This window comes from Barbus barbus (assembly GCF_936440315.1).
Source record: "Barbus barbus genome assembly, chromosome: 5".
NCBI classification, from domain to species: Eukaryota; Metazoa; Chordata; class Actinopteri; order Cypriniformes; family Cyprinidae; genus Barbus; species Barbus barbus.
The window spans coordinates 37,833,292-37,861,168 of NC_136733.1; the positions used below are offsets into that span (position 1 = coordinate 37,833,292).

The following is a 27,877-nucleotide window of genomic DNA, read 5'->3' on the forward strand; positions in this document are numbered from 1 at the left end:
ATCCGCTTTCAGTGATAAAACACTTTTAAACGGATTCGATCATCATGTCAAAGCGGTGCATGCTTTAAATTTATCCGTGGACGATTCTGGGTCGATAATACATGGTAATACCAACGTTCCCGGAGACAAGGATGTCGAAACGGGTGCGAAATAGCGAAGTTTGTGCGGACTGCAGCAATTCGGGTGAGTATATTCCGGGTACAAAAGAATTTTAACTTGCATCAGTTGATATTACTGTGACCGAATGATAACATTTAGCTATTTTTGACGCTAACCTCAATTCAGCTTTGGATAAATGAATGGATACTAAATGTATGTGTTTTGGAGTGTAATGATGTATTGCCATTGGCTGCGTCTCAAAACCTAGTAAGCTGTCTACATAGGCATCAGAAACACGTGGCCAAATATGCTGCACGCTGGCAGCTCAGTAGGTTTTGAGAAAGAGCCACTGCATTGACTCAACTGTGAAGGTTTATGATCAGTCGTCCTTCTTTTTTTCTGGGGAAATAGGTAAATGTACTCAAGTATTGATCCTCAAGCTGTATTCCTGGTTAAAACATGACAATATAATGCTGTTTATTACTAACAAGTGATATGCATTGCCCTGACTTCTGAGAGGCTGAAGAAATAAATAAAACATCACATGATATTGTTGTCCTCATTACATGATGAAAAACTATATCAGAGTTTTGACCTCCAAAGACTATAAATGAGATGAAACACACATTTATTGAATTCCAGACATTCGTAGAGAACCGTTTCATAAGTCCTATATCTTTATTAATTTATGAAATGTACTGTATTTAAGATATACCTATTTTGGTGCTTGAACTATGAAGCACTGTTAACTTTTTGTCCTGTGTTTTGTTTATGTTTATTGTTTATTGATTCCCCTTGATTAGTTGCAGCTGGCCTGGGCTGGTGTCAGTATCATTGGGCAGTTGTTGTTCGGGTGAATATTTTTAGTCATTCAGCTCTTGGTTTTATTTTAGCCGCTGCAGCACTCGATGGAGAAGAGAGCAGCACTTGGCTTGAAGAGAAAGAAAAGGAGAGAGATGATGATGATTGTGCCAGGTGCTTGATTCTGGCCCTTGGCCTCTTTGCAGCTGTTGTTTGATACGTCCTGTGCTTGAAAGGAAGTGACTTTTGCTTCCAGGCTGCTCTCTGCTTATCAGAGGATCAGTTTTTATTTTAGATAGCTCATGTTTCTGTCAGACCGATGCAATTGTGATATCATATGTCTGTCAGGCAGGCTGTGAAACCCAAATTGGTCATTAACTTATTGAATTGGCATCTTCAATAGCCTTCCCACCTAATGCGGAAAAATGATGCATTTTAGTCTAGATTTATCCCTCTAACTTTCCTCACTTAAGTTTGGGAATAGGGATCATATTTGTAATCCTCTGAGGTCAAAATAGACTGAAGAATGACCTGCGCAACTCGATCTGAGCCGCTGAGTCCTTAGCCATCTTCAAGAAATGGCTAAAAACACATCTCTCCCATCCCTATTCGACCCTCTAACTCTATCACTCTCTATTCGAATTCTATTCTTTAAAAAAACTTGCTCCTTTTAGACTTGCACTCTATTTATTTACTAACTGCTTGTTTTCTTAAAAAAAAAAAAATTACACTAGCTTCTATTCTTTTTCTATTCTATCTGTTTTCTTTTTATTTATTATATATATATATATATATATATATATATATATATAAAAACCTTGCTACATTTAGTAGCTGAGACTTGTCATAGCACTTGCGTATAATTGCTCTTTTGTTGATTTTGATTGCTTCCATTGTCCTCATTTGTAAGTCACTTTGGATAAAAGCGTCTGCTAAATGACTAAATGTAAGAAATTAAAGTAACCTTTTTTTTTAAAGCAAATGAATGTATTTTGATTCAGTAACATTTATTAAATTTTTTGGATTTTGAGGGGATTTCATGGTATGTTGACCAATTATTCAACATTTATTTAAATCTAAAATAATACAAATAATTAATTTTTAAAATAATAATACATTAAGTTCGAAACAGAGCATTAGATTTAAAATCTAATTCATAGAAGGCAGATTGGTGTCATCTGGTGTGAGAAATAAATATGTATTTATTTTTACCTTCGTTATGTATTCCCTGGCCTAGTTGCTAAGAGTATTTTCAGACATAATTACTTACTTTTATTGGGTTTTGCATTTGGATGTTCAGACATGATCAATAACTACTTCTGATTTGTAGATTGTACCCCAAAAAATTAGCTTTTTTGTCTTTTGCATTAATTTCCTATGCCAGTTTTTTTTTTTTTCGTAAAGATCACAGATGTGACTTTTTTTAAATACCATTTAGACTTTTCTAAAAATATCCAAATTTTTTGGTTTGTATAGCAAATGCAACAAAAATCACCAAGTTTTGCACCATTTCGATTAAATAAAAATGTAAATTAAATCATTAAAAAAAAAAAATTTTTGCTTCAAATTTGAATAATCTCAATAAAAATATAAAAACTTAAATTAACATTTAACTAGAAAAAGCATTTGCCTGTAATCAGTGTGACAAGAAAAAAAATCGTCAAATCTCTCTGTTCTTGGGGAATTCTGACACATTAGAGCGCTGACTCACATCGTTGTTTCTGAAGGAAGTGAAATCACAAGTTGGCCAGAATCTGCCCTTAGGAAAAGTTGGGGGGGGGGTGAAGGGTACGATGCAGAAGATATGAACACGTCTTGAGCTGCTCAGACACATTGGTCATAGGTCCAGTTTCACAGATTTGGCGTCATGACTCAGTGAGGGAGTGAGACTATGACATATTCTATTAAAAACTGGCTTGGTATGGGACGCCCATGAAGGACGAGTGCCAGTGACAAGTATTAATGTATGAGCAGTGATACTGTCTCTGGGTCGTTGAGTTTGTCTAGTGTAGTAGTGGGGGATCTCTGAGCAAACAAGGGTTTGGGCCAACTGGTGGGTCGTGACCTAAAAATGGGTTGCAGATCGTAACTAAACGCATAATTTGCTTCGTATTGGAAAGTGATGAAATAATTCAAGTGATAATACCGCTGCAATATTTAGCCCCATGTTTATGCATGTGTTAGGCTGCTAAATCACTCTTCTTCTGTTGTTTATGCATTTACAAAAGCTATAAAAATCACTTTCATCCTTTTTGATTTCATGCAAAATTTGTTGGAGATATGCAGTTCATGGTAATTTCGTGCATTTTCAGTACTGATTAGATTAGATTTTTTTATTGTTTTTGTTACTGTATTGGGTTGTAACTTGATGTAAAAGCTGAAGTTAAACCAGTTTAGAATTACACTGCAGTAGAATAAGGTAGTGAAAGTAAAGCTGTGCAGTGTTTCCCAGTCACCCGCTCATACCCTGGAAGTAAAGCTCAGCTGCTTAGCATTTGTTGTGGTTTGAGGCATGTATATGTAAGAGGAAGTTAGCGTGTGCACAGCCGTACATAAAAGGATGACATTCAACCCTTGCTACTGTGACCTTATAAGGAAGAATTCAGCACCGCATTTTGTTTTCGTCATATATTACATCACATGCATATTGATGCTACATTTTTTTTTTCTAGAAAAAATATAAAATGCTCATATTTACATTTGTATACAAATACATTGTATTTACATGTGCATCTCTGCTACTAGTAATGGTTAATCAGACTATTATTGTGGAAAATAAATAAATGAATACTTTACATAAGTGCATTTTACAGTTATTTTAGTGTGATTGTGGTATTATAATTTTAGTTTTTTCTTTTTCTGAGTTTATTATATAAACTATAATATAGTTTTTTGGTAACACTTTATTTTAAGGTGTCCATAATATAGAGTAATTACCTAATTAAGTACTTAGTAGTAGCCGTTGTACTTGCATGAAACAAAATGTACTTACCATGTAACTAAGTTATGGAACAGCCTGTAATTACAGTTTGTAATTATGTAGATGTAATAGGCAGCTACTGTTACACATGTAACAAACCGAGTCTGTTACACCACTACTAGTACACTTAAGTACAATCTTAATGCACTTTATTTTAAATAGCTTATGCCTGTGTACTTACATTTGTAATTACGTTGTATAACGTCTGCAACACATGTAACAATCACAAGTTGCTGTGTAACAGACTCGGCCTGTTACATATGTGTAACAGTAGCTGCCTATTACATCTACATAATTACAAACTGTAAGTACAGGCTGTTCCATAACTTGGTTACATGGTAAGTACATTTTATTGCATGTAAGTACAACGGCTGCTACGAAGTACTTAACTAGGTAATTGCTCTATATTATGGACACCTTAAAATAAAGTGTTACCGTTTTTTTTTTTATAATACATATTTTAACTTGTTTTTTATTTTCTATTTTTATTTTAAAGTTTTATTAATTTTGTTGTGTGGTTGTTGTCATTAACAATTAGATTTTTTATGACTATATCCACATTTTTCTTGCCGTAAAAATGGGCGTGGCCATTTCTAAATTCTATGGGTCTAGCTTCCGGTCTCATCCGCATCCAGCTATTAGCTGTACGTAACCGTTCGTTTTGCTGCTTGATGTTGAAAATTGGTGTGTCTTATCATATTATTTTAATGTATTATATTAATTATGAACACACTGGTTTGTAGTGCAAACAGTTTTACCGTTTACTGCACGTTGCTATTCTTCTCGTTATTCACCTATAGCGGCTAATGAACCGGAAGTCTCACCCATAGGCATACTTCCACGTTAAAGAAAAAGTTGGATGGTGTTAATTATTTTTTTATTTTATTGTACATCATTTGAAAGTAAATAAAACATAACAAAGGTGTGTTTCCTTGGCAACTATCTGAAGTAAAATAAGTTTTTTATATTTTATTTCAGCTTTTAAATTTAGTTTGCAGTGATGGTTTATTTTATTTCAGAGAACAATGTTTTTTTTTTTTTTTGTTTTTTTTTTTTTATGGTTTTAGTTAACTATAATAACCTTGATCAAAACATGCTTTCTTAAGGCCCGTTCACACCAACCACGATAACGATAAAGTTCTAAAAATCGTTCTCAGTATTAAAGAATTGCAGCGTCCACACCACAAATATAACGATAAAGGCACAAAGAAACGATATCGTTGGAATCACTTCCAAAACGTTTTTTTCCAGCTGATGAACAATAAAAACACTGACAGCCAATCAGAATCCATCCTGCTATAATGTGCTCGAGAATTTAAAGCGGCAGACGCATGTGCCCCTAGAATAAACAGACGATATCGTATCGTCTATATAGTTATATTTATCGCTATCGTGCTTGGTGTGAACGGGCCTTTAGTTCACATTTGTGATGATTCATTCGTGCATGTCAAGTTTATTAAAAATGTAAGTTCAAAATATAAGCAATTCCAGAAGTATAATGTGTAGAAATGCTGGTCCCATTTCATGTTTATTTGATTGTGCACTGTTTGAATTAGGTTTTGCATTAGACAAGTGCCTTTTAGTTAGTTTTCTGCAGTGCATTCTTATAACATGCATCTTCCTTGCAGCAGCCTTTTAAAAGTTTTGTGTTTCTGTTTTAATGATCATTTACCAGACAAAAAGCTCCATTAGTGTTATTGTGAATGGATCAGTGATCGACACGCTGTTGTTTGCTTCCTGTTAATCTGTTGATTTTCTTGAGATCCCTTAGATCCTCGCTGGGCGTCTGTGAACAGAGGAGTTCTGATATGTGACGAGTGCTGCGGCGTTCACCGCAGTCTGGGTCGCCACAACTCACAAGTGCGGCATTTGTCAAACACATCCTGGCCACCCACCCAGCTACAGGTGAGCTTAACTCTCAGACAAGCAGACACCCTGCTTCATCCGAGACTTTACAATATTATAGTAATTAGGGATGCACCGAGACCGATACTGGTATCAGTATCAGGCCGATACTGTGCTATTGTACTTGTACTCGTTAAAATGCCCCGATACCAAATGCCGATACCACACAGTGTGTGAACAGTGCCGTATCCAGACTAAGAAACAGTGATAACAGAACAACAGAGAGCAGAGTGGAGTTATTAGATATTAAGGATGAAGTACATGAATGTAATTAATATAATGTTAAACATTCAATATTCACGCCGGTTGATGTGCGTGAGCTGATAACAAAGCGGTGGCACAGATGCTCGAGCTCGTCGAGTGAATATCCCTTTCTCACAGACATCACTGGAAAGTTTGGTTGAATATGTCAAAAACAGATACTAAAGATATGCTACTTGACAGTAAGTTGCATGATCGCTCACTTAGCACATGCATCATTTGGATTGAAACTAAATCGTAAATATAAAACAAACAAATTATAGGGGCATTCACTATAAACAACATTTATTTTAAAGGTCAGGCATACACAACTAGTCTAACTATCTGTCTATGTGAAATACACTAGGCTATACGCATCTCTCATTCTGCGCCAATACAGGTGTAAACGTGCGTTGCATGTTTTGCTTGATGTTAATTGCATTATATGAGTCACTTTGGAATTTAAGTCACAGCACATTTCAGATGATAAATAACACTGATCTATGTATATCTGTTATAGATCAATGTAAAAAAACGCGACTTAAGTTTCAGAAAATGTTCATACCTGTTAAAAGGTTTATAGGTTATAGGAGTGGTTCCTTACATTATTACAGGAAAACAGCTTGTGATTACAGTGCTGAACAGCTGCAATTGAGCAGCTCTAATGTGCTATTAAATTAAACATGAAATACCATAGAGCAAAAAAATGAACAGTGTAACAAAAGCTTGAAAAAACATTTTAATGGGCATAATTAAGCGAGAATATAACATCTATGATAAATGAAATAAGCCAACTAACATTATACATATTTTTTTTTTTAAGTTCCAAATGCAATGAAAATACAGGTACTTGTATCGGCAAGGACCAAAAATAAAAGTATCGGTATCGGCCAGTTCTGGGAGAAGTGGTATCGGTGCATCCCTAATAGTAATCATCAGTCTCAGGCACAATTGAAAGTAGTGGTTGACTGATATGGTTTTTTATGGCTGAAGTTGATATACGGTTTTGTTGGTAGATTTTGAACCTTACTCAATCTCTAACTTTGGCCCACTTATATATACTGTTTAACAATACATAGTGTAACACTAGCTGAATACTCAAAAGATCAGAAGGTTTTTACATGCCAGTCTTGATTTAAACAAATGTTAATTAAAATAAGTTATCCATTTCACTATTGAAAAGTGTACTGTATGTTCCAAAATTAAATTTAATTATCCCAAATTAAAACTTTCGATATTAAAATAAAATAGGCCAATGTGACAGAAATGGAGAGAACTGCAAATACATATAACCAGAAATAACTATTCTGTCATATAAGTCCAAACCCATAATACTTGGTCAGGTTTAATTAAAGTTTTTATTCGCATATATATGTGTCAATCATTGTTTAGATGTAAAGTAAATCTGTTTATCATATCTCTGCACAAGGCTTCTGTTTACAATGACTTTGTAAGTTTAGGTTACCAGTGGCCTGTAGCACGAAACCGGCAATTTTGCATTTAGTTTAAGCAAACTCTTGAGTTTTTGGGCTCAAGAAGATTTTGAGCGGGTTTCGTCACCTTTAAATAGATGGAAATAAACCTCTCAGGTGTCATTAAAAATATTTCAGTTGTGTTCCGAAGATTAATAAAAGTCTTCGAAACAACATGAGGCAGTAAATGATTACATAATTAAAATTTGAGTGAACAATTCATTTAATGCTATAAGATGAACAGAATTTAGTTTTATTAAGCTTTTACATTCTCTTGAAATTTACCTTTTTTTTATTATCTATGGAAATTCTTTTGATTAATTCATTTAAAACATAAAAACATCCATAGAAAACGATCTAATAGCCATTATTTTGTCTGCCTCTTATTTTAATGCACAGTATAGTGTACTTGTATAGCCTGCAGCATTGTCTCTCTTAAGCTTGATGTAAATGATTGATAACTTTAATCCAGTAATGTCTCTTCTCATCTAATGTTTCCTTGTGTAGTACATTTTTCCACATTCTTATTTACAGTTTTTTTTTAATCCATTAGTGGAGTCTTTTGAATGGTTATAAGAAAATGGTTTATTGGTGTGGGACCTCACCGGAGGGCCTTCCAACAGAGAGCTTGACTCACAAAGCATATTTAAAGGAGCATGTTGTCATAATGAATTTTTGTCTTGTGATGTATGCCCTCAATTTCTTTCTCATACACAGATGGTTCAGACATTATACAACAATGGTGCTAATGCAATATGGGAGCACACTCTGCTGGACCCGTCATCCATCACGAGTGGGAAACGCAAACCCAATCCTCAGGATAAAGTCCAGTGAGTAATAAAACACATAATCGAAAGGTGTTTGTGCATTTCCATTCAAAACTTTGGGTCAGTAAAGTACATATTTTTTAAAGAAATCAATACTTTTATTTAGAAATGATGCATCAAATTGATCAAAAGTGACAGTGAAGTCATTTTTAATGTTACAAACGATTTCTGTTTCAAATAAATGCTGTTCTTTAATAATCGTAAAATAAACCTCGGAAAAAAAATATTAAGCAGCACAAATGTTTTAAACATTGATATATCTTATATAACATTGATTTGTCCCACATGAATAAATTGTATTTTAAAATACAAAAAAACACATTTTAAGTGATTTAATATTTCATAATGTTACGGTTTAATTGAATTAATGGTGAGCGTAAGAGTGTTTTTAAAACGTTAAAAATGAACAACCCCAAACTTTTGAAAGGTAATGTATACAAAAAGTGTCTGAAATACGCCAACTGTTAACTGGCTCTAATAACTCCATTATTTCTCTCACCCAAAAAGCCCTAACAAAACCGAGTTTATAAAATCAAAGTATCAAATGCTGGCTTTCGTCCATCGTTTACCCTGTCGAGATGATGACAGTACAGCAGCCGCTGATCTAAGCAAGGTAAGGAAAGAGCTACCTGTTTTATTATGGGGGATTATTTCAATTATTCAGTTCTTTCAAATATTTGATGCATTCATTATGGTACATTTTTTTTAGACTTGAGATGCATTATTGTTTCTCTAGTACATCTAATACTCATCTGATGCAGCTGTTTTCTATCCAACCTGTTGAAATGTCTCTATTGACATGCATTGTATTTGATTCTTTAGCAACTTCACTCCAGCGTTAGAACCGGCAGTCTTGATACTTGCTTGCGGTTACTGTCGCTTGGGGCTCAAGCCAACTACTTCCACCCGGTAAAAACCTCTGATCTCACCTTCATGTTATCATATTCAGTTACATTAAAAATGCTCTCCAAACATAATACAGATTTTTAATGGTTCTGCATGCCTTTGAACAGGAGAAAGGGAACACCCCGCTGCACATAGCAGCTAAAGCAGGACAAGTGTGCCAGGCTGAGCTTCTCTGTGTTTATGGGGCAGACCCTGGTGCTCCAGACTCCAACGGCAAAACACCCATCCACTATGCAAGGTAATCAATAGCTAATGCGTTAATGGTCAAAAGTCAAAATCTGCATTTATTGATTACTTCCTATATTGTCAAAGTGGTGATTAAAAAGAATACTTGTCATAGATTTGTCATGTGGCCTTCACCGACAAATATACAGATTAAAGGGATAGTCCACCCAAAAATAAAAATTCTGTCGTTACTTGCTCACCTTCATGTTATTCCAAACCTAAGTCGTGACGTATTGTCAAGTATGGTGACCCATACTCGAAATTGGTGCTCTGCGTTTAACCCATCCAAGTGCACACACACAGCAGTGAGTAGTGAACAAATGCACACACACACACACCGTGAACACACACCCGGAGCAGTGGGCAGCCATGCTGCGGCGCCCGGGGAGCAGTTGGGGGTTCGGTGCCTTGCTCAAGGGCACCTCAGTCGTGGTATTGAGGATGGAGAGAGCGCTGGACATTCACTCCCCCCACCTACAATCCCTGCCGGCCGGGGACTCGAACCCGCAACCTTTCGATTACGAGTCCGACTCTCTAACCATTAGGCCACGACTTCCCCACTATACCTGTATGGCTTTCCATCTTCTGTGGAACACAAAGAAGATATTTTGAATAATGTTGGTAACCAAACAGTTGACTTCCACTGTATGGACCAAAAAATGCAATAGGAACAGAAACTTTTTGGTTATCAACATTCTTAATTTTTTTTTTTTCTCGGAAGTAAGAGTCATACAGGTTTGGAAAGACACTAGGGTAAGTGAATGATGACAGAATATAAATTTTCAGGTGAACTATCGCTTTAAGTCCATGGCAGTGTTATTTTAGTATTATTTATAAAACGCATTAGTATTTTGAAATGATCTTTTATTTTTTATATTTAGTTTTACTAATTTTATGCACTAATTTTGTTTATTTTTACTACTGCAACTGAAATTTCCCAAGGAAATATTTATAATTCTATATAAAATTTCATTTTTTCAGACCATTATTTTAATTACCATTTTAAAAGTTTGGTATAGTTAACAGCAACAACACTGGTCCACAGATCTGTATGGTGTCCCGTTTGTCATTTTATGATTCAGAAGGCCTGCTGTGCGCCCTATTACTAGTACACATTTCATTAAGGCTGTGAGAAGGACCACGAGCGCTGAGGGCAGCATTTGGCACAGGACCCTAAAGTTCAAAAATAAAAACCCATGTGTCATAACGTCATTGTGTTGTTTGTAATCAGGCAAGCTGGCCATCAGGACCTGGCAGACAGACTGGTGGAAGTACAGTATGAGCTCACAGACAGGCTGGCCTTCTATCTCTGTGGGCGGAAGCCTGGTGAGTCAGAGCGCAGAGCGATGGTGTGCTATCATGATGAAAACTGATGTTTTGATATCCAGCTGCAGACGCTGATGAAGCCAGTTTATAGCATGCTCTTCCTTTAGTGAGTTATGGCCTTCAGAATGCCAGATGGCTCAATAAAACAGCACAGTGTCAGAGTCAGCTTAATGGGCTTTATTGCTTTAGTGTGCATTTTTATCAGTGGATTGTCCATTGAAAACGTTAAATACTGTCAATACATTCTGTTTTTCAGACCACAAGAATGGACAGCATTTCATTATACCGCAGATGGCGGATAGGTAGTAACAATCTAATGCATTCTGATTTTTATAATAGTGTCTTCTAGAGTATTTTGGGATGTGCTTAGTCATGTTTTGCTCATTGAATTAGTGGTCGAGTGATATTTTGACACAGCTGAGAACATTTGCCCCTCTTTATTCTTTGCTGTCGCCGTTTAGTAGTTCTGTCTATTACAGAAAAAAGTCTGTTAATAGTCAGGTAAATTCAAGGAATTAAGAGGTAAGTATTTTAATGATTGCTTTATATTATTAGTCATAGAAAGGCAAAACATTATAATTTACTTCATTTATCGTGATGGATGATGCTTTATTGGCCATCGTTCACCCAGCTCTCTAAGATATCGGCATCAGCTGTCAAAAAACTATATTAAATAATACTTATCGCATCCCAGAATACTTCCCAGGCTGAGATAGTGATCCAAACAGGTTTTTAAGGTTCACATAATTTAATTTTGCCATTTCCTTTTTTGCTGTCTTTGATGAAAAAGAAATGTGTAAGTATTTTACATGAAGCATGGCAATTGAAATTTGTCTTTGGCCACTACGGTCTTTTATAATAATGCTATTTAATTATCAAAGAAACTAATATTATTCACTTGTTTATTCCCTTTTATAGCAGTCTGGAGTTAACAGAGTTTGCAAAAGCTGCAAAAAGAAAGCTACAGTCTGTGAGTCCTCTTTATTTTTATTTCATTTTACTTTACGCAATACATCAGGCTTGACTGCCAATATATCAGCTTTTCTTTCAAACGGAACAAGACTAAGCACCAATGCTGGGGAGTAATTTACTAAAAGTAGCAATGCTGCTAAATTGAACTACATATTTCAGTACAGTAGCTTTAACACAAGTCCCTCCAAATTTTTACTTTTTTTTTTTTTTTTTGTAGCAAAATAAACTAGCTCATGCTTTATTACTTTAAGACCGTTATCTGCCAGTGATTTAATATAAAAGACAGCATCTTTATTTGCTCCAGGCATGCTTTAATACAGTTTTCCAGCCATTGAGAGCACAGATGACTGATGCAACTCTGCTAATATCATTGCAGCTCAGTGATCATTTGTTTGAGGAACTGGCGATGGATGTGTACGATGAAGTGGATCGAAGAGAGACCGATGCAGGTGAGATGATCAGCATTTGATAAACACAATGGAAAGAACTGACTCAGGAAATGTACATTATATGAGTGCAAACGTTGACGAGCGCTTTCTTTGTATCTGGTGTAGTTTGGCTGGCCACTCAGAACCACAGCACCTTGGCAACGGAGACAACAGTTGTGCCTTTCCTTCCTGTAAACCCAGAGTACTCATCAACACGAAACCAGGCAAGTTCTCAACGAAGTCGTTATGCTTTCGCTAAAGACGTTTTAACAGGAAATAAAGATATTGCACTTTGACATGTGACATTTTATAACACCTTTAAGCAGTGTTTGCAGCTAGAAGTGCAACAAGCAGAAATGTGTCAGACGAACATGGAAACAGATGTCACAAAATTAATAAAAAAGGAAATGGCATCAAAACTGTTATGCACTGAAACTCAGAACCAAACCACAAATGATAGATTTGCATATTTTTTGTATTTTATTTTTTTGAGAAGTTGTGTGACACTAACTACGAAAGCTGTGATTTTTGTAATAAGCTGTCCACTTTCACCAATAAAATTAAAGAACATTACTATAAATTTACTTCAGTAGTTTCTACTTGCAGATGGGAGTCTTCTGTTTTAAGGCATATTCAAGAAATGGTTCTCCCAAAAATGAAAAATTGCTGAAAATTTCCGAGATTTGGAGAAATTTAGCTTTGCATTACTTGTTCACCAGTGGAATCCTCTGCAGTGAATGGGTGCCGTCAGAATGACAGTCCAAACAGCTGATAAATACATCACAATAATCCACACCACTCCAGTCCATCGATTAACGACTTGTAGTTAAAAGCTGTGTGTTTGTAAGAAATAAATCTATCATTAAAGGGGTCATTATGTGTCTTAGTTTACAAAGAGGTTCAGATCTGGACATTTCAGAATGGTAGGAAAGATTAATGTAATGTTTTCATCAGCTGTTTGCACATTTTTCATTCTGACGGCACCCATTCACTGGTTACCAAGTGATGTAAAGACAATGAATATGCAATAAAATCATCACTGAATTTCTTTTACAGGGAAGACAAAAGCTGGCAAGGTTTAACGCTCACGAATTTGCCACACTTGTGATTGATATTCTAAGTGATGCAAAGCGACGCCAGCTGGGGAATTCAGTCTCAAGTCCTAAAGGTACAGCCTGCACTCGTCAGTCTTTGAGTTCTTTTAAACTCTTTGTTGATGTTTCATGATTGTTGTGTCTACTGCTTCATAGACAATGTTGACGTATTCTTCAAAAGCATGGGTAGTCGTCATGGAAGTGAAAGCCAGGAAATTGACCAGCCAGACTATGACAGCGTGGCGTCCGATGAGGACACGGACACTGATTTACAAGTGGGCAAAGCAGACAGGGCTAAGGTAGACCTGTAAAGCACGAGGAACTTTAGCTTGTGCCATTCTTGCCATCACGGCGTCGATACGCACATGTCAGATGTCTTTCCCAACTACTTCTTTCTTCCTCAGAGTCTGGACTCTGATCTGTCCGATGGACCGATTTCTGTGCAGGAGTTCCTGGAGGTGAAAAATGCGCTTTCATCTTCGGAGGCCAAAATTCAGGAACTGATGAAGGCCAACAGTAATCTGAGTGAGGAGCTGAGATTGATGCAGAAAAAGGTACCAGAGATTCAGCCGTGAGCGCTGAAGGCCCTGGTCAGAGTAGCATTTCTGCTCCTAAACAAAGCAAGACCGTCTAACCCCTACACCTGCACCTCTTCTCGCATGCGAAGAGGCAAAATTGACAAGGATGATGATTCTAAAAATCCTCTGGAAGCCTGATGTCAGAATAATACTGTAATAACCACTGCAAGTGTTCAGATAACCAGCATGACCTTGACCTCTAAAACCATTGGAAAAGACGTACAGTATTAGAGACGTGAAACCAAAACATACTGACGATTTAGCATTTGAATGGAGATGATTGTTTGGCATGCTAACCTCCCTAACTACAACTTATTTAGAAGTTGGCTCTTGCATCAGCATGACTCATTTGAATTGGCTGTGTTCTATATTTCCAGGGTTTCCAGAATACAAATCAGAGCTAAAATTATGGATTGACTATAAAATGATTATGAATTTGGAGCCTTTACTGTCATTTCGGTGTGAAAATAGTTTAAAATATCATGTAGTATTCTTTCACATTGACAAACTCGAGATGATAAATTATAATTTAGTTGGAGAGAACTTGCTCACACTCACTGAAGTGTTTAGATCTGCATAAATCAACTTTATTGATGAGGGCAGTCCCTAAATGGCCCTGCATTTAAAGAAGTTCCAGTTTCAGCCTTCCTGTTACATTTCTCATTCAATTATAGTTGAAAGTGGTGATTAGTGTACTTCAAAGATTTGGTTATGGATGATTTTGACTGTTCAGTCCTTTCATAAAAGAACATGTAACTAGTTTAGTTGTTGTTTGGCTTCTTGCTTAAAATGTATCGAGTTGAAAGTGGTTTTGCATTATATGTATTTCCCACACAAAAGGTTATATATGTGTCCTGGATACTATTAGAAATGTTAGGCGATTGTGACATTTGTGTGATAAAACTGTGTGGCTTTGCATTGGACGCACATCTGACTGGGTAAAAATAGAGATGGCCAAAATCATATTATCATGAGTGATGTCTTTAGGCTCTGCATTTCCTTTTTGATCGTGTCTGCTCGAGCTGTTTAGCTTCTCTCTAAGCTGCGGAGTGAATCTGTCTCTCTCGCTGTAGATTCTTAGGCACGTCTAACTTGCGCTCGTTCCCTGAGCATGTCTAGACATTGCATCTGCCTGTGCCTGCATGCTAAACTGGACTTTTGCTGTTGAGAAGTTTGGATTTATTGAGCAACTCCATATAATGGCTTTCTCAAAGTTCCCCTAAGATTATAATTATTTTTCTTAATTACAAGAGTTAATTATTTCCATTTCTAAATGTCTTGTTTCATAGAACACTTTCATTTGGTTTTAAAATATATTTTTTTATTTAAATGTAACATTTATTTTCATTTGTAAATGGATTTTTATTACAATCTCACAAGCCCCCTGCAGTTTCATGGAGCAGAGATCCTTTTCTAAAAAGATGGATATTATGCTAATTATTTTAAATTATATTGATTTCTAATAGGCCAGATTCAAAACTAAATAGTTTTTTTTTTCCCACTACAATTTTGTAATATTGGATCTCATTCACTAAGAATGTGCGCGCATAAATTTGTGCATAAAATCTGAATACAAATATTTTCATGGACAAATCATGAAAAAAAGTTTTGTACTAAAATTGATTCCAAATTTATGAGAAAATGTATGTAACAACTGAAACCACACATACAGAAAAATGCACATACTCTGGGTGGCCTTACATTTGCGTTGAGATGAAAATTAATATACAAATATTTCATATACAATGGAGCTGTGAGGTTCTGGAACAGCTCTGATATGAATTACGAGAGAATATTTCATGAAAAATTCTGTAATCCACAAAATTGTTAGTGGATGAGACCCATTTATTTTTATACTTATTTTATTTATAAAATGGAAAAGGCGAAGACTGATTTCATTTTTTTTTTCGTGGCTAATATAAAAATTCTGTAGGCCTGTAGTGGGCGACACTGTAGGTGAGGATTTTTGAACTAAAGGTCATTTATTTCTCCACTGACAGTTTTTCCTGTAAGCTCAGCTTTGCTACAGTTTCTGCTTTTCTCTGCGTTTCTCTGGCTTACTGGTGTTTCTCTTCAGCTGCAGTCTCTGCAAAGCGAGAACAGCTCTCTCAGGCGGCAGGTCTCCACTCAACAGCCCTATCAGGCCCCCGGTGGCCCTGACCACCCCAATCCCTCCAGTCCCTCCTCCTCTTCCTCCTCTTCCTCCTCCTCTGCCCTGAAACGCCACCTGTCTGCACGGGCGAGCCGCCCCATGTCTATGTATGAAACCGGCTCTGGTCTGAAGCCCTTTCTCCCCAAGGGAGAGACCCCTTATCCTGAGGAGACCTTCCCCACCCTGCAACCCTTCCCAACCTATGTAAGTAAAAACCTGCCTCTTGCCTTCTCTCCTCCTTTTTCTTCCTCGCCTTGCTTTTCAAATGTTGCAGCATGCGGATGGTACGTTTCCAATTCTTGGCGCTTTATGAGAGTTTCCAAAATTCACGTTTTGGACTATTGAACGTATTGCTTCACTTTGCATCCTGTTAATTCACATAGCAGCTATTTCACCATACTTTCTGTTTCCTGTTTTAATTTCATGTGTCAGTTGGGAGTTACAAAACATGTCTTTACGGCCAACTCAATGCATAAGTCACACAGTCTCATTCTCATTGCTTTATGTAACATGGTTTGTACGTAGAATTAAAATTTTTAGGTGCACTAAGCAATTTTATGTATGACCGATAATGTTGTACCACGATCCAATAATTGGGGTTTTCTGAGATAAAGTGAGTAATATGCTTCAATTCAGTGTGCATCATTTTAAACCTATTTTTAAGTATTAAACATTTATTTAGGAATACAACATTTTCACTAGAAAAAGTTAGACTCTAGCTCACAAAATTCAGTATTGTCTTGATGTAAAATGCCCAGTATTTTATTTTCAGTTGTATTTTTATAATGTAACTTTCTATTTCATTTCCTTCATTTTTTTTTGTTTTTACTGACCTTTTAAGTGTTGACATTAAAAATGTTTTAACCCTATGGTTTGCATCGCTTTTACTGAATTTGAATGATGCTGATTATTTTCTAATGCATGTAAATGTTGCAGCTATTCAAACTTTATTCATCAGTCATTATTATTTAACACTGGATTTGTGCTGTGTTCTATAAAACTATTGCGTCATGATTGTTCATAATTCATAACTAATATTAGTTTATAATGTTAATAATGTATTGGTATACACGACCAGTCAAAAGTTTGGGGCCAGTGATATGATTTTTTATAAAATAAATGAATACTTAATTGTAATTATTAATAATATGATGCCTTTTATAAATAGTGCATTAAATTGATCAAATTGGACAATACATTTATTTTTAATCTTACAAAAAAATTCCCTTTCAAATAAATGCTGTTCTTTTTAACTTTCTGTTCATCATTGAAAATTGAAAACAAATGTATCGTGGTTTCCACAAAAATATTAAGCATAACAACTGATTTCAACATTGATGATAATAATAATAATATGTTTCTTGAGCAGCAAATCAGAATATAAGAATAATTTCTGAAGGATCATGTGGCTGCTGCAAATTCAGTCATAAAATGCATTATAAATTGTATTCTAGGTGAAAACGTTTTTTTTTTAATTGTAATAATTTTTCACAATATTACTATTTTACTGTATTTTTAGTCAAATAAATGCAGCCTTGGTGAACATATGACATCTCTTTCAAAAACATTAAAAATCTTGCCTACCCCAAACTTTTAAACTTGCTTGTGTATGAATTAATATGAACTTGGATCATTGTAAGTTTAAGTTTCTACATTAATGGTAAAGAATTGAACCTTATTGTAAAGTGTTAAATTATTACTATTTTGTTAGATTGTCACTGTTGACGACATCATGCCATCTTACAGAAGTCAAAATTACTCATCACTTTGTTCTCCAGCCCAGGCTCTCCATCATGGCCACGTATTTAATTTAATTTTTTGTCTTTCATTCTTAAGTTTTATTTGCACCCTTTTTTAGATGGGAAAGGGTGTGTTTGTGGCCACCTCTTCCCTCCCCTTCCTCCCCTCCTCATCCCCTCCGTCCTGTTTGCGGGATGAGAGTACACAAAGGGTTAAGTACGCTCCTCATGGGACCGGACGGAAGCAGCTGGAACCCTTCACCTCCTTCACAAACTCCTCCTCTGCCTCCTCAACTCCCATCCATCCCTTTTCCTCTTACACCTGTTGTGCTCCAAGCATCACCATGCACGAGCGGTCCCTCCACCAACCCTCCGGGGGCTGCTGTTTTCAACTGATACGTATTTCTGCCTTCATCATCACCATCATCCTCAGAGATAGCACATGCATTTCATGGCTTGTATCTTCATTCCCAGGGTGCACTGCTCAGGGCTTGTCCACCGCTGCTGCTGCTGCTCACACCTCTGTTCAGGATGTCTTGTAAAGCTACATGCTCTGGGCTGACAGTAGAAAGAAGAAATACGCAATTGTGAAATATTAATATGTAAATGAGCTGTGTGTGCAGATTTTTAGATTGGTGTTTCTGTGTTCACTGAGTGTGTTTGTGCATTTTGGGTCCAGTTTATGGTGTTTAGCACTTTTCACAAAATGAGCCATGTTTTATCTGTAAATATTTAGTGTGACAATGATATTTTTAATGCATCGATCTGACAGTTTAATTCAATTAATCAATTAATTTAATTGTTTTTGAATACACGATACCATTCAAAAGTTTTTTTTTGTTAGTTTAAAAGTCTCTTATGCTCACTAAGGCTATTTATTTAATTAAAAATGCAGAAATAATGTGAAATATTACAATATAAAATAAGTATTTTCTATTTTAATCTGTTTTTTTTTTTATGTGATGCTAAGCTGAATTTTCAACATCATTATCGTCACGTGATCCTTAAGAAATAATTCTAATATGCTGATTTTCTGCTCAAGAAACATAATAATAATTATCATTATTATTTTTGTTGTTCCGAGCATATTTGTACTCAATATTTTTGTGGGCACTGTGATGCATTTTCCTTCAGGATTCTTTGATTAATAGGAATTTTGAAAGCTCTTTGCAGAAATATCTTTGCAGTCCCGTTTGATCAAATGAAGGCATCCCTGCTAAACAGATAAAATCGTATTGACCCCAAACTTGTGAACAGTAGTGTATATCCTCACTTGAAGACGATTGAGAATCTGGATTTTTAGCTGATTATGTGAATAAGAATGGAATCTACAGTTCAATACTCGATTATTAAACTGTGCTGATTTTAAATTGTTAGATCAACACATCACAAAGCATTAGTGCATTTTTACATCCCTACAAGGAGATGTGTGTAGAGCAGATGCATAAGAGTGTGTTCAGTGGAGCCTTAATTTGATTATTCCACATCATGTGGCAGTTCTCCAAGCATCATGTCCGGTGCTGCCCTGATAACGAATTTATACAATACTCTGTTAATATCCCAGCTCAGAGCGCTGCTGGCATCTGACCCCATTACCTCATTATCCTTGAGCACAGTGGATCATGCTTCAGTGAGACTGTCAAATATCTTTACTGCACTGTGAAGGAAAACACTGATCAGAGCCACGACCTACATTTAGTTGTAACCCTGAGTTTAACCCCTAAGGACACACAAGTTGTTTAACAGCTAATTTACTTTAGTTTTTGCATCCACTGGTCATAGCTTCAAAACAAAGATGACCTAATCACTGGTCTTAAAAGTGCATTCAAGGTATGGTACACACTGTTTTAAAAGTTTGGGGTTGGTTAGATTTTAGTAGCAGTTGTGACCATTTCTGTTTAACAATATTTCAAATGTAATTTATTCCTGTGATGCAAAACGGTATTTTCAGCATCATTGCTCCAGTGTCACATAATCCTTCAGAAATCATTCTAATATGCTGATTTGATGCCAGTTCTAGTTATCAATGTTGAAAATATGTATGCTGCTTATTATGGAAACTGATACATTTAATTTTATGATTTTGATGAATAGAAAGTTCAAATGAACGGCATTTATTTGAAATCTATAGTTTTTGTGACATTAAAAAGCCTTTGTCGCTTTTGATCAATTTAATATGTATTTGCCGTATTAATTTCTTAAGTGTGTTTACTGGTAGTCAAACCGTGACCTTGGCATTGTAAGCTCCATGTTAGATACCAGCATCCAAAGCACAATGTATAACAGTGTCCAGCCATATTGATCTTTTCAAACAGAGGCGAATGGAGAAAATAAAGCGTAAAGAATGAGGCTCAAATTGTTGCTGGCATCTTTAGTGCTCAGTTAAATATGGTAGATATAGGCTAGAAGTGCATATACAAAACTAAGACGACTCACTTAAGCACATTTACAGACTTGACTAAAACTAATTTGTTTGCTGGCACCAGATTTTCACACCTTGTGCTTTATTGCCTGAAATATCTAATGAATCTAATGCTAAAAGCTTGCTTAATCCAATAATGCAGATTGTTGAATTTAATAATTAGTTTAGTTTCATATGAACTACCAGATATATTGATAATCGCCGATTTTATTATGTGCCACCTGTTCTTTTACTGTATCCTTTCCTCTCTTTAGGCCTCCAAATTTGACAAGCAGAGCAGTGTGTCCGATGGTGACTATGATAACACGGTTAACGAATCTGATCTGGACGACTCTGGGTATGTGTCCAGTTTCCTTTTTATGACCTAAAAAACTCATGTCTCAAATCCTGCTGGCAAACAAAACCAGCCTCTTTTCCCTCTGAAAATAAGATCTGCCAGTCCTCTGCTTTTAGCCAAGTAAAGTGAGGAAACGCACTAATGATGCTGTAAAGGCATCGAGCATGACTCATCATCCCTGACGCCTCATTATTACATCCTCCCACTTCACAGCTTTGGCCGAAGATGTCGTCTGCGCAGCAGTGGCTGGATGGGAGAGAGCGGCTCTATACCTGAGCTGGATGATCACGAGTTTGAGCCTGACCCCAGTCTGCCCAGCACCGAAGACGTCATCCGTAAAACTGAGCAGATCACCAAGAACATCCAGGAACTGCTGAGGGCTGCGCAGGAGAACAAGTATGAGAGGTGAGAGGACGTCAGTGTCAGCATCTCCCATCTCCTCTATTCCATCATCATATATGACAGCAAAAAAATCTGATCTCATGTAATTCCCTTCTTCCTTTTGTTAACTTCTGCCACATATTTAACAAATTCACATGTAAATTGTTGGCACATTTCATGAGTAGGTTACAAATAAAGGGATAGTCCACCAAAACATTCAAATTCTTCTTTTGCTCACCCTCAACCTGTATGACTTTCTTTCTTCTACGGAACATAAAAGAAGATATTTTGAAAATTGTTGGTGATCAAACTAAATTTAGAATGAACCGAAACTGTCTGGTCACCAACATTCTTTAAAATATCTTCTGTTCCGTTAAAGAAATGGTCATACAGGGTTTGGAATCACATGAAGGTGATGACAGAATTAATTTTTTTTGGTGGACTATGCCTTTAAATCATTAGAGACCAATCAATGTTTTTAGAAATCAACGTTTTTAGGTGTGAGAATTCTTAGATATTTCATATGAAATTTAACATAATACCAATATATATATATATATATATATATATATATATATATATATATATATATATATATATATAATTTTTTTTTTTTTTTAATTCTAACTACTTTTCTACTTATTAAAAATGACAATCTAACTCTACCAATATCTATTCTTTTTAAATTTGGCCTACTTTATTTGATTATTTTTGTTATTATAAAAAAAAAAAATTGCTCTCTTACACTAGCATTCTCTATTCTTTCTATTCTTTTGACTTTTTTATTTATTAAAAAATTTACCCTCTAACACTAGCGTCCTCTATTTGTTTTCTATCTACTTGTTTTCTTTTAAATTATTATAAAAAAAAAACCTTGTTACGTTAACTGGGACTTGTCACAGCACAGTCTTTTGTCCTCATTTGTCGCTTTGGACAAAAGCGTCTGCCTAATGACTAAATGTAAAATTCAACATGTATTCACTATAAATTCACTGTCCTTGCTAAATAAAGTTTGAATCATTTAAAAAAAAAAAAGTCTTGCTGACCCCAAACTTTTGAATGGTATATATCTGCGGATGCAAGTGAGGCTTTTTGTACCCTAGTCATGGAAAGTGCCTGTTTATGCAAATCACTTCTTTGACTCAGTTCCTCCCTTCATAGCTTCTCCATTTTCTGTCTACTCTCAATTGTCTGTGTTCATCATTTGGGGTCTGTCCTGTTGGGGACCACACTCTGTTTGGGTCCCGATCTGTCTGTTTCCCCACCAGTGCACCATGTGAGCAGAGGGAGAGTGTCCGCAGACTTAGACACAGTCTGGGTTGTTTCAGCACACTGGTGCCTTGGGCAGACAAGCCCCCGTCTCCCATGCAGTCCCTCGGCCTAAGAGCTCCCCACCCAGCCAACCCCAACAACCCTGCCTCCTGGTACTCTGGCCTCTGTCCCTGCCTCACAGGCACAGTCTCTACCTCTACCTCTCTCTTCATAACCTCATAACCCACTAATCTGAACATGAATGGAATACGCATGATTACTACTTTGCTGAAGGCTTGTGTCAGTTTGCATTGTCCTCTAAACCTCACCTTTATCTGCAGGAACTCACGTTGGTGCACTTGGTTTCTCTTTTAGGAAAAGGCTTTGTACTGACATCATCTAACTTTTGGTCTTTCTGTTTTGCACTGGTTTGTATTTCATTGCAAAATAAGCTGTGTTATTTTTAAAGGTATTTCTCAATTTGTTGAAATTATTTTACAAGATGTTTTACCCTCTTAAATATGTATTAGCGCTGAGGATGCATCATGTCTGCTGCACAACTAACGTTTCAAACAGATCTGCATGTTTTTGTTTTTGTGTGTGTGTATTTTTGCACAGAAATTGTAACACTTGCAGCATTTACTGCAACACCTGTAAATAAATCAAGGCAAATGTATTCCACACATTTTCTTAATATACCTGTAATTTTTCTGCGAATTGTGATATGTCTGAGTGGAATAAAAATCACTACTATTCGACAAAAGGTATTTTTTAAAGACACAAAACTATCTGTATACAGTACAATATTATGGACAAATTGTGTTTTCCATGATAGTGTAAATGTCCATCTTTAAGGCCCATTCACACCAAGAACAATAACTATATTAGAATATACATTAGAACTATGTTAGTGTGTGCTGTAGTTTTTTTTAATCTGCTACTTTAAATGCTCAAGCTTCTTAAAGCATTTCTGATTGGCTGTCAGTGGTTTTGTCATTCATCGGCTCAAGAATTGTGTGAAAAACAATTGGTGTGAACAGGCCTTTAAAGCTTTACCCTCTGAATGATTGCTGTGTTTATCTTCACTTTTCACTCTTCAAACTCTGATTATTGTTTTTAATACAGTATCATTTTCTCCTTCAATAGCTTTATACCCTGCGCAGAAAGAATATATGTGGCTGTGAATGAAATGGCTGCCCTGTTCCCCAAGGTGGGCACTTTCTCTCCACACTTCATAAATGCAATAAAAAAACTCTGAATAATAATAATAATATTTTTTTAATTATTTCTTTAAATAAGGTTTATGCAAACTTTGTTTCACTAAAATATTTTTGTTTAAGTCTGGCTTAAAGGAATAGTTCACCCAAAAATGGAAATTTTGTCATTAATTACTCACCCTCGTTCTAAAACCGCAAGACCTTTGTTAATCTTCGGAACACAAATTAAGATATTTTGATGAAATCCGAGAGCTTTCTGACCCTGCATAGACCGCAACGCAACTACCACGCTCAAGGCCCAGAAATGTAGTAAGAACATCGTTAAAGTAGTCCACGTGACATCAGTGGTTCAACAGTAATCTTATGAAGCTACGAGAATACTTTTGGTGCGCCAAGAAAATAAAAATAACGACTGCATTCATCAATTTCTTCTCTACCGTGTCAGACTTTGACGCACATTCACTAGTCCCACGATGCATGCATGTGATGCTGCTGACGTAGAACCCAGATGCACTACGGCTTGTTTGCCTAAAGAGGAACGCACACGTCATGATACTCTCGTGAATTTTAAAGGCTATTTTAATCATGTCCTTACTACCTTTCTGGGCCTTGAACATGGTAGTTGCACTTCTGTCTATGCAGGGTCAGAAAGCTCTCTGATTTAATCAAAAATATCTTTATTTGTGTTCTGAAGATGAACAAAGGTCTTACGGGTTTGGAACGACATGAGGGTGAGTAATTAATGACAGAATTTTCAGTTTTGGGTGAACTATCCCTTTAAGTGTCCAAATACTTTTATGGCTCCATATGGACTAGTAAGCCAAGTTTTATTTATTTATATATTTATATATTAGGCCTATACATTATTATTATTTAAATCAGCCGATTTAAAATTTTAATAATTTAGTTTTCACTCAATTTTTATACATTTGTCAAAGTACCTTCATGTAGTAGTTGCAGTAGTCACCCAAGTATAATTCTACTAAACTATAAAACGGTCTTAATGTATTTTGTATATATTTGTTTCTGTATTTTCCCAGAGACCACGCTCTGAGACTGTGAGGAGCTCTTTGCGATTGTTAACGTCCAGCGCAAGCCGGCTGCAGAGTGAGTGTAAGAAAGCGTCTCCTCTGGAGAGCAGCCCTGCAGCCGATGTGCAGTTGGTCACCCAGCAGGTCATCCAGTGCGCTTATGATATCGCCAAGGCTGCGAAGCAACTTGTTACCATAACCACCAAAGAGAACAACAACTGATCCTGCTTCCACCCATTTCCACCTGTAATGCAACCCTGGTGTTATTTTAGCAGTAATTATTAGGTATGTCACATGATTTTTACACTAAGGTGTATTTGCATGTTTTTATTTTTAATTTAAGGTGTCTGTTGTCAGTGTTGTTTGGCTTGAAGCCATTAGATAAACCCTGAAATGCTCTCAAGGGTTGTGTAAGGATGTGCATATGTGTGGACCTGTGAAAGTGTATTTGATTAGATGGCAGTTGAGATGTTGTGGTTTGAGAAGGATTTGAGCAGAAATGAATCTGCAATAGAGCAGCCAATCATGTACTAAATATTCAGTAAATGCCTGACTGTTTGCACTATTCTGAAAACTTTGACTGCTTTTACCTCTTCATATTCAAACATTTAGTTAATTTTTTTGTGGTTGTCTGCGTTTTTGAATTGTTAAAATCAAGCTTTTTTTCAATAATCTCAGTTAAATATATAATGTATAATAAAAACGATTGTACAAAACATTCAGTTAATGTGGTCAGGTAGGCCAAGTTTAGGTACAGATACAATAAACTTGTAATTATAAAGATGTCAAATTAAGTATGAATTAAAAAAAGATTATATTTCATTTCATGCCCAAGGTAAATGCCTTTTTCTCGGTTTGGATATATCAGGTGGCTATAATTCAGATTTACAGTGCATTAGGGGTCGACCAATTATTGGCGCTGATATTAAGCATTTTTATGATTATCGCTATGGGTCATTTTCAAAACCGATTTGCCGATTAAAATAATTTAAAAGCATTTAAAGAGTTTTTGTCAGAGCCCTTATTATTCTTAATTTTCATTTTTACACCAGACATATATATTGGCTCAAAATATTGGTTATCTGTCTACTTGATCCGTAATAATAGATATCGGTATCGGCCCTGAAAAACACACATCGGTCGACCCCTAGTGTGCATTAAAACAAAATTAATAAATAAAGTGAGGAAATGTTAATTAACCTTAACCTCATATTTCATCAGTTATGTTGAGGTCAAAGTACAGTATTTAATTACATCTTTTTTTTAATATATACTGCAGATGAACAATTTCCACCAGCAGATACCGATACTGTGTTTGTGATGTATTTTTGTTTTTTAGATAGTTCCTCATTGTACGTTCAGTGTTTTGGGCAGATCTTTTTATTTCCTCTAAGTGTTTTAGTCTAGCCTGATCAGGTTAGTCTTCCCAAACAGTTTGTGCAGTGGACTGGCAGCTCAGTGTTAAAATTCCCCTTGTTTGAGTGTTTGTAGTCGTTTAGATGAACTGGCCGTCCACTCATTAATATTATTGCTATGCCTGTGGTTAAAAAGAAAATGTTTATTTTTTAAATAAACTTAATTTATAATTTTGAGCATCAAATATTGCTCCAGTGTTTTTGTTAATATCAGAAACAGCCATATGAATAAAGTGAAAAATAAAAGACCTAAACTTCATCCCAAATTATTTCTACTTCTGCTTGTTCTTTTTATGTTCATGTTTTAAAACATTTTGTATGCCAAAATGCATTCTTTTAACTAGGGGTGGGCGATAAACCGGTAGAGATTTTGGCCTGTTTGCACGGGTTTTTAAGCATTACGGTAAAAAAAAGAGTGGTTTTAAGCCATTGAAACGCAATCAGCAGCGAAAGAAGACTCTGAGAGGCAGGTGGTCATACAGCGCAGGAGTTATTTTTTTGCCGCTTTATAGGCCTTAACCAGTTAAATACACACACATACTTGTCAAAATGCCCTTCTTTTTAAGTATCCTTGCAAATACGGTAATTTAGGTCTTAAGTGAAAGCAAACAGGTGAGAAAGAAACCACTTGTGCAATAATATATTGGATCCGGGCAGCTCTTAAAGTGACAGCAGTCTAATATTCCTGATCTTTGTCATTCATGTTAAGCAAACAACAAAAGAGAGAAAATCTCCCACTGCTCTTGACTAAAAAACATCTGTAACTTTAATAAGAAGAAATATTTCATTTACACAGTGAAGAATATGCAGCGTTTGTATTCATTTGATTATACAATGTATGTAGCATTTATTTGTTCTACTGTAGTTTTTTTTTGTCCTATTGTTTGTAATTAGTTTCTTATTCTTATTTACTATTTACTTTTCTTCAGTGAGCTTGTTTTTTTTTATTATTTAGGCTAGTATTAGTTTTTTGTGATATTGACACTGGTGACCAGACTTATGATACTTCTATGGTATCAAAAATTTTGACATCATTAAGACCTTATCTAAAGCAAAAATAACTATGATGTGATTATATATTGTTACCGTGAAATAAAATTACTATATCATGATATAAGATTTTGGTCATATTGCCCACCCAGACTACTATAAGTATGCCATTCATGTGTTTATCTTACCCAAAATTTTAAACACTGAGCCTTCCAGGAACTATCAAAACATTAAAGCAGGTCTGCTCTGATCCATCCATCTCTTGCCAGTTCAACCCTCTGCTAGAGGCGTTTCACTGGTGTGTCAATATGGCTGGCATATTACATGGGAGAAGAAATTCATATTTGGTAGTGCAAACCAAAATATTTGTTGATAATTGTGATGTTTTTATTTATTTATTTTTGGACTCTCATTCTGACGGCACCCATTCACTGCAGAGGAGCCTGAGGGTGAGTACAAATTTTCATTTTTAGGTGCACTATTCCTTTAACTATGATATAATTAGCATACCTACTGGCATTTTTAATCTTAAAGCTGATACGCACTATTTAGCACTATAACGGTTAAACACTATAAAATGTTTTTAAACCAAATCAATGTGTCAGTCAAGAACACAAATGTAAACATAATTAAAAAAATCTCACTATAGTCAGAGTTAATTATAATAGAAATCTACTCAACGCATCTCTTTCTTGTATTGGTGACTGGGCGTTACGGCTTGCACACATTGCTGTCCAGTTTAAATTCTGAATTATAAATAAATGCAGTAGACAAAGGATAACATTTAATTGAAAAATGCGTCAGCATTGAAATTCATCTATACAAATCAGTCAACATGCAAAACCAGACCTACATGGAAACCTCAACACTAGTGCAATGGAAATTTAAGATTGAGAACTTACCTATACAATCATTTATGGAAGCCATAATGTAAATCATTAACATATATATAAAGCGTCTCTGAGAGGGAACCATTTAAGTACAAATTGGCCGAGATCAGCATGGACATGGATATCACAGATTCTGAATGAAAAACTGTGCTGGAAAATACTCCTAGCATCTGAAAGAGGATGTGGCACAAAGACTCTT

General features: G+C 35.8%; 1 protein-coding gene across 3 annotated transcripts; it reads left to right on the forward strand.

Annotated features, from left to right (window-relative positions):
• Positions 1 to 45: 45 nt before the first annotated feature.
• Positions 46 to 26,066, forward strand: LOC306869973 (ARF GTPase-activating protein GIT2-like; the record flags this gene model as incomplete). Of its 3 annotated transcripts, none has more annotated exons than XM_079416962.1 (20): positions 46 to 183; positions 5,652 to 5,785; positions 8,215 to 8,327; positions 8,832 to 8,937; positions 9,147 to 9,233; positions 9,338 to 9,468; positions 10,687 to 10,781; positions 11,038 to 11,083; positions 11,700 to 11,751; positions 12,130 to 12,202; positions 12,308 to 12,405; positions 13,238 to 13,349; positions 13,432 to 13,574; positions 13,680 to 13,829; positions 15,931 to 16,209; positions 20,421 to 20,503; positions 20,717 to 20,908; positions 22,153 to 22,308; positions 23,282 to 23,345; positions 24,393 to 26,061. In XM_079416962.1, 20 exons carry the CDS (start codon positions 102 to 104, stop codon positions 24,603 to 24,605), a joined length of 2,409 nt encoding a protein of 802 aa, XP_079273088.1. In that variant the 3' UTR covers positions 24,606 to 26,061. The 3 variants fall into 3 exon arrangements, with proteins under 3 accessions (XP_079273088.1, XP_079273089.1, XP_079273090.1); XM_079416964.1 differs by having other exon boundaries at positions 102 to 183; positions 22,153 to 22,337; positions 24,393 to 26,066; XM_079416963.1 differs by lacking the exon at positions 22,153 to 22,308.
• Positions 26,067 to 27,877: the final 1,811 nt, after the last annotated feature.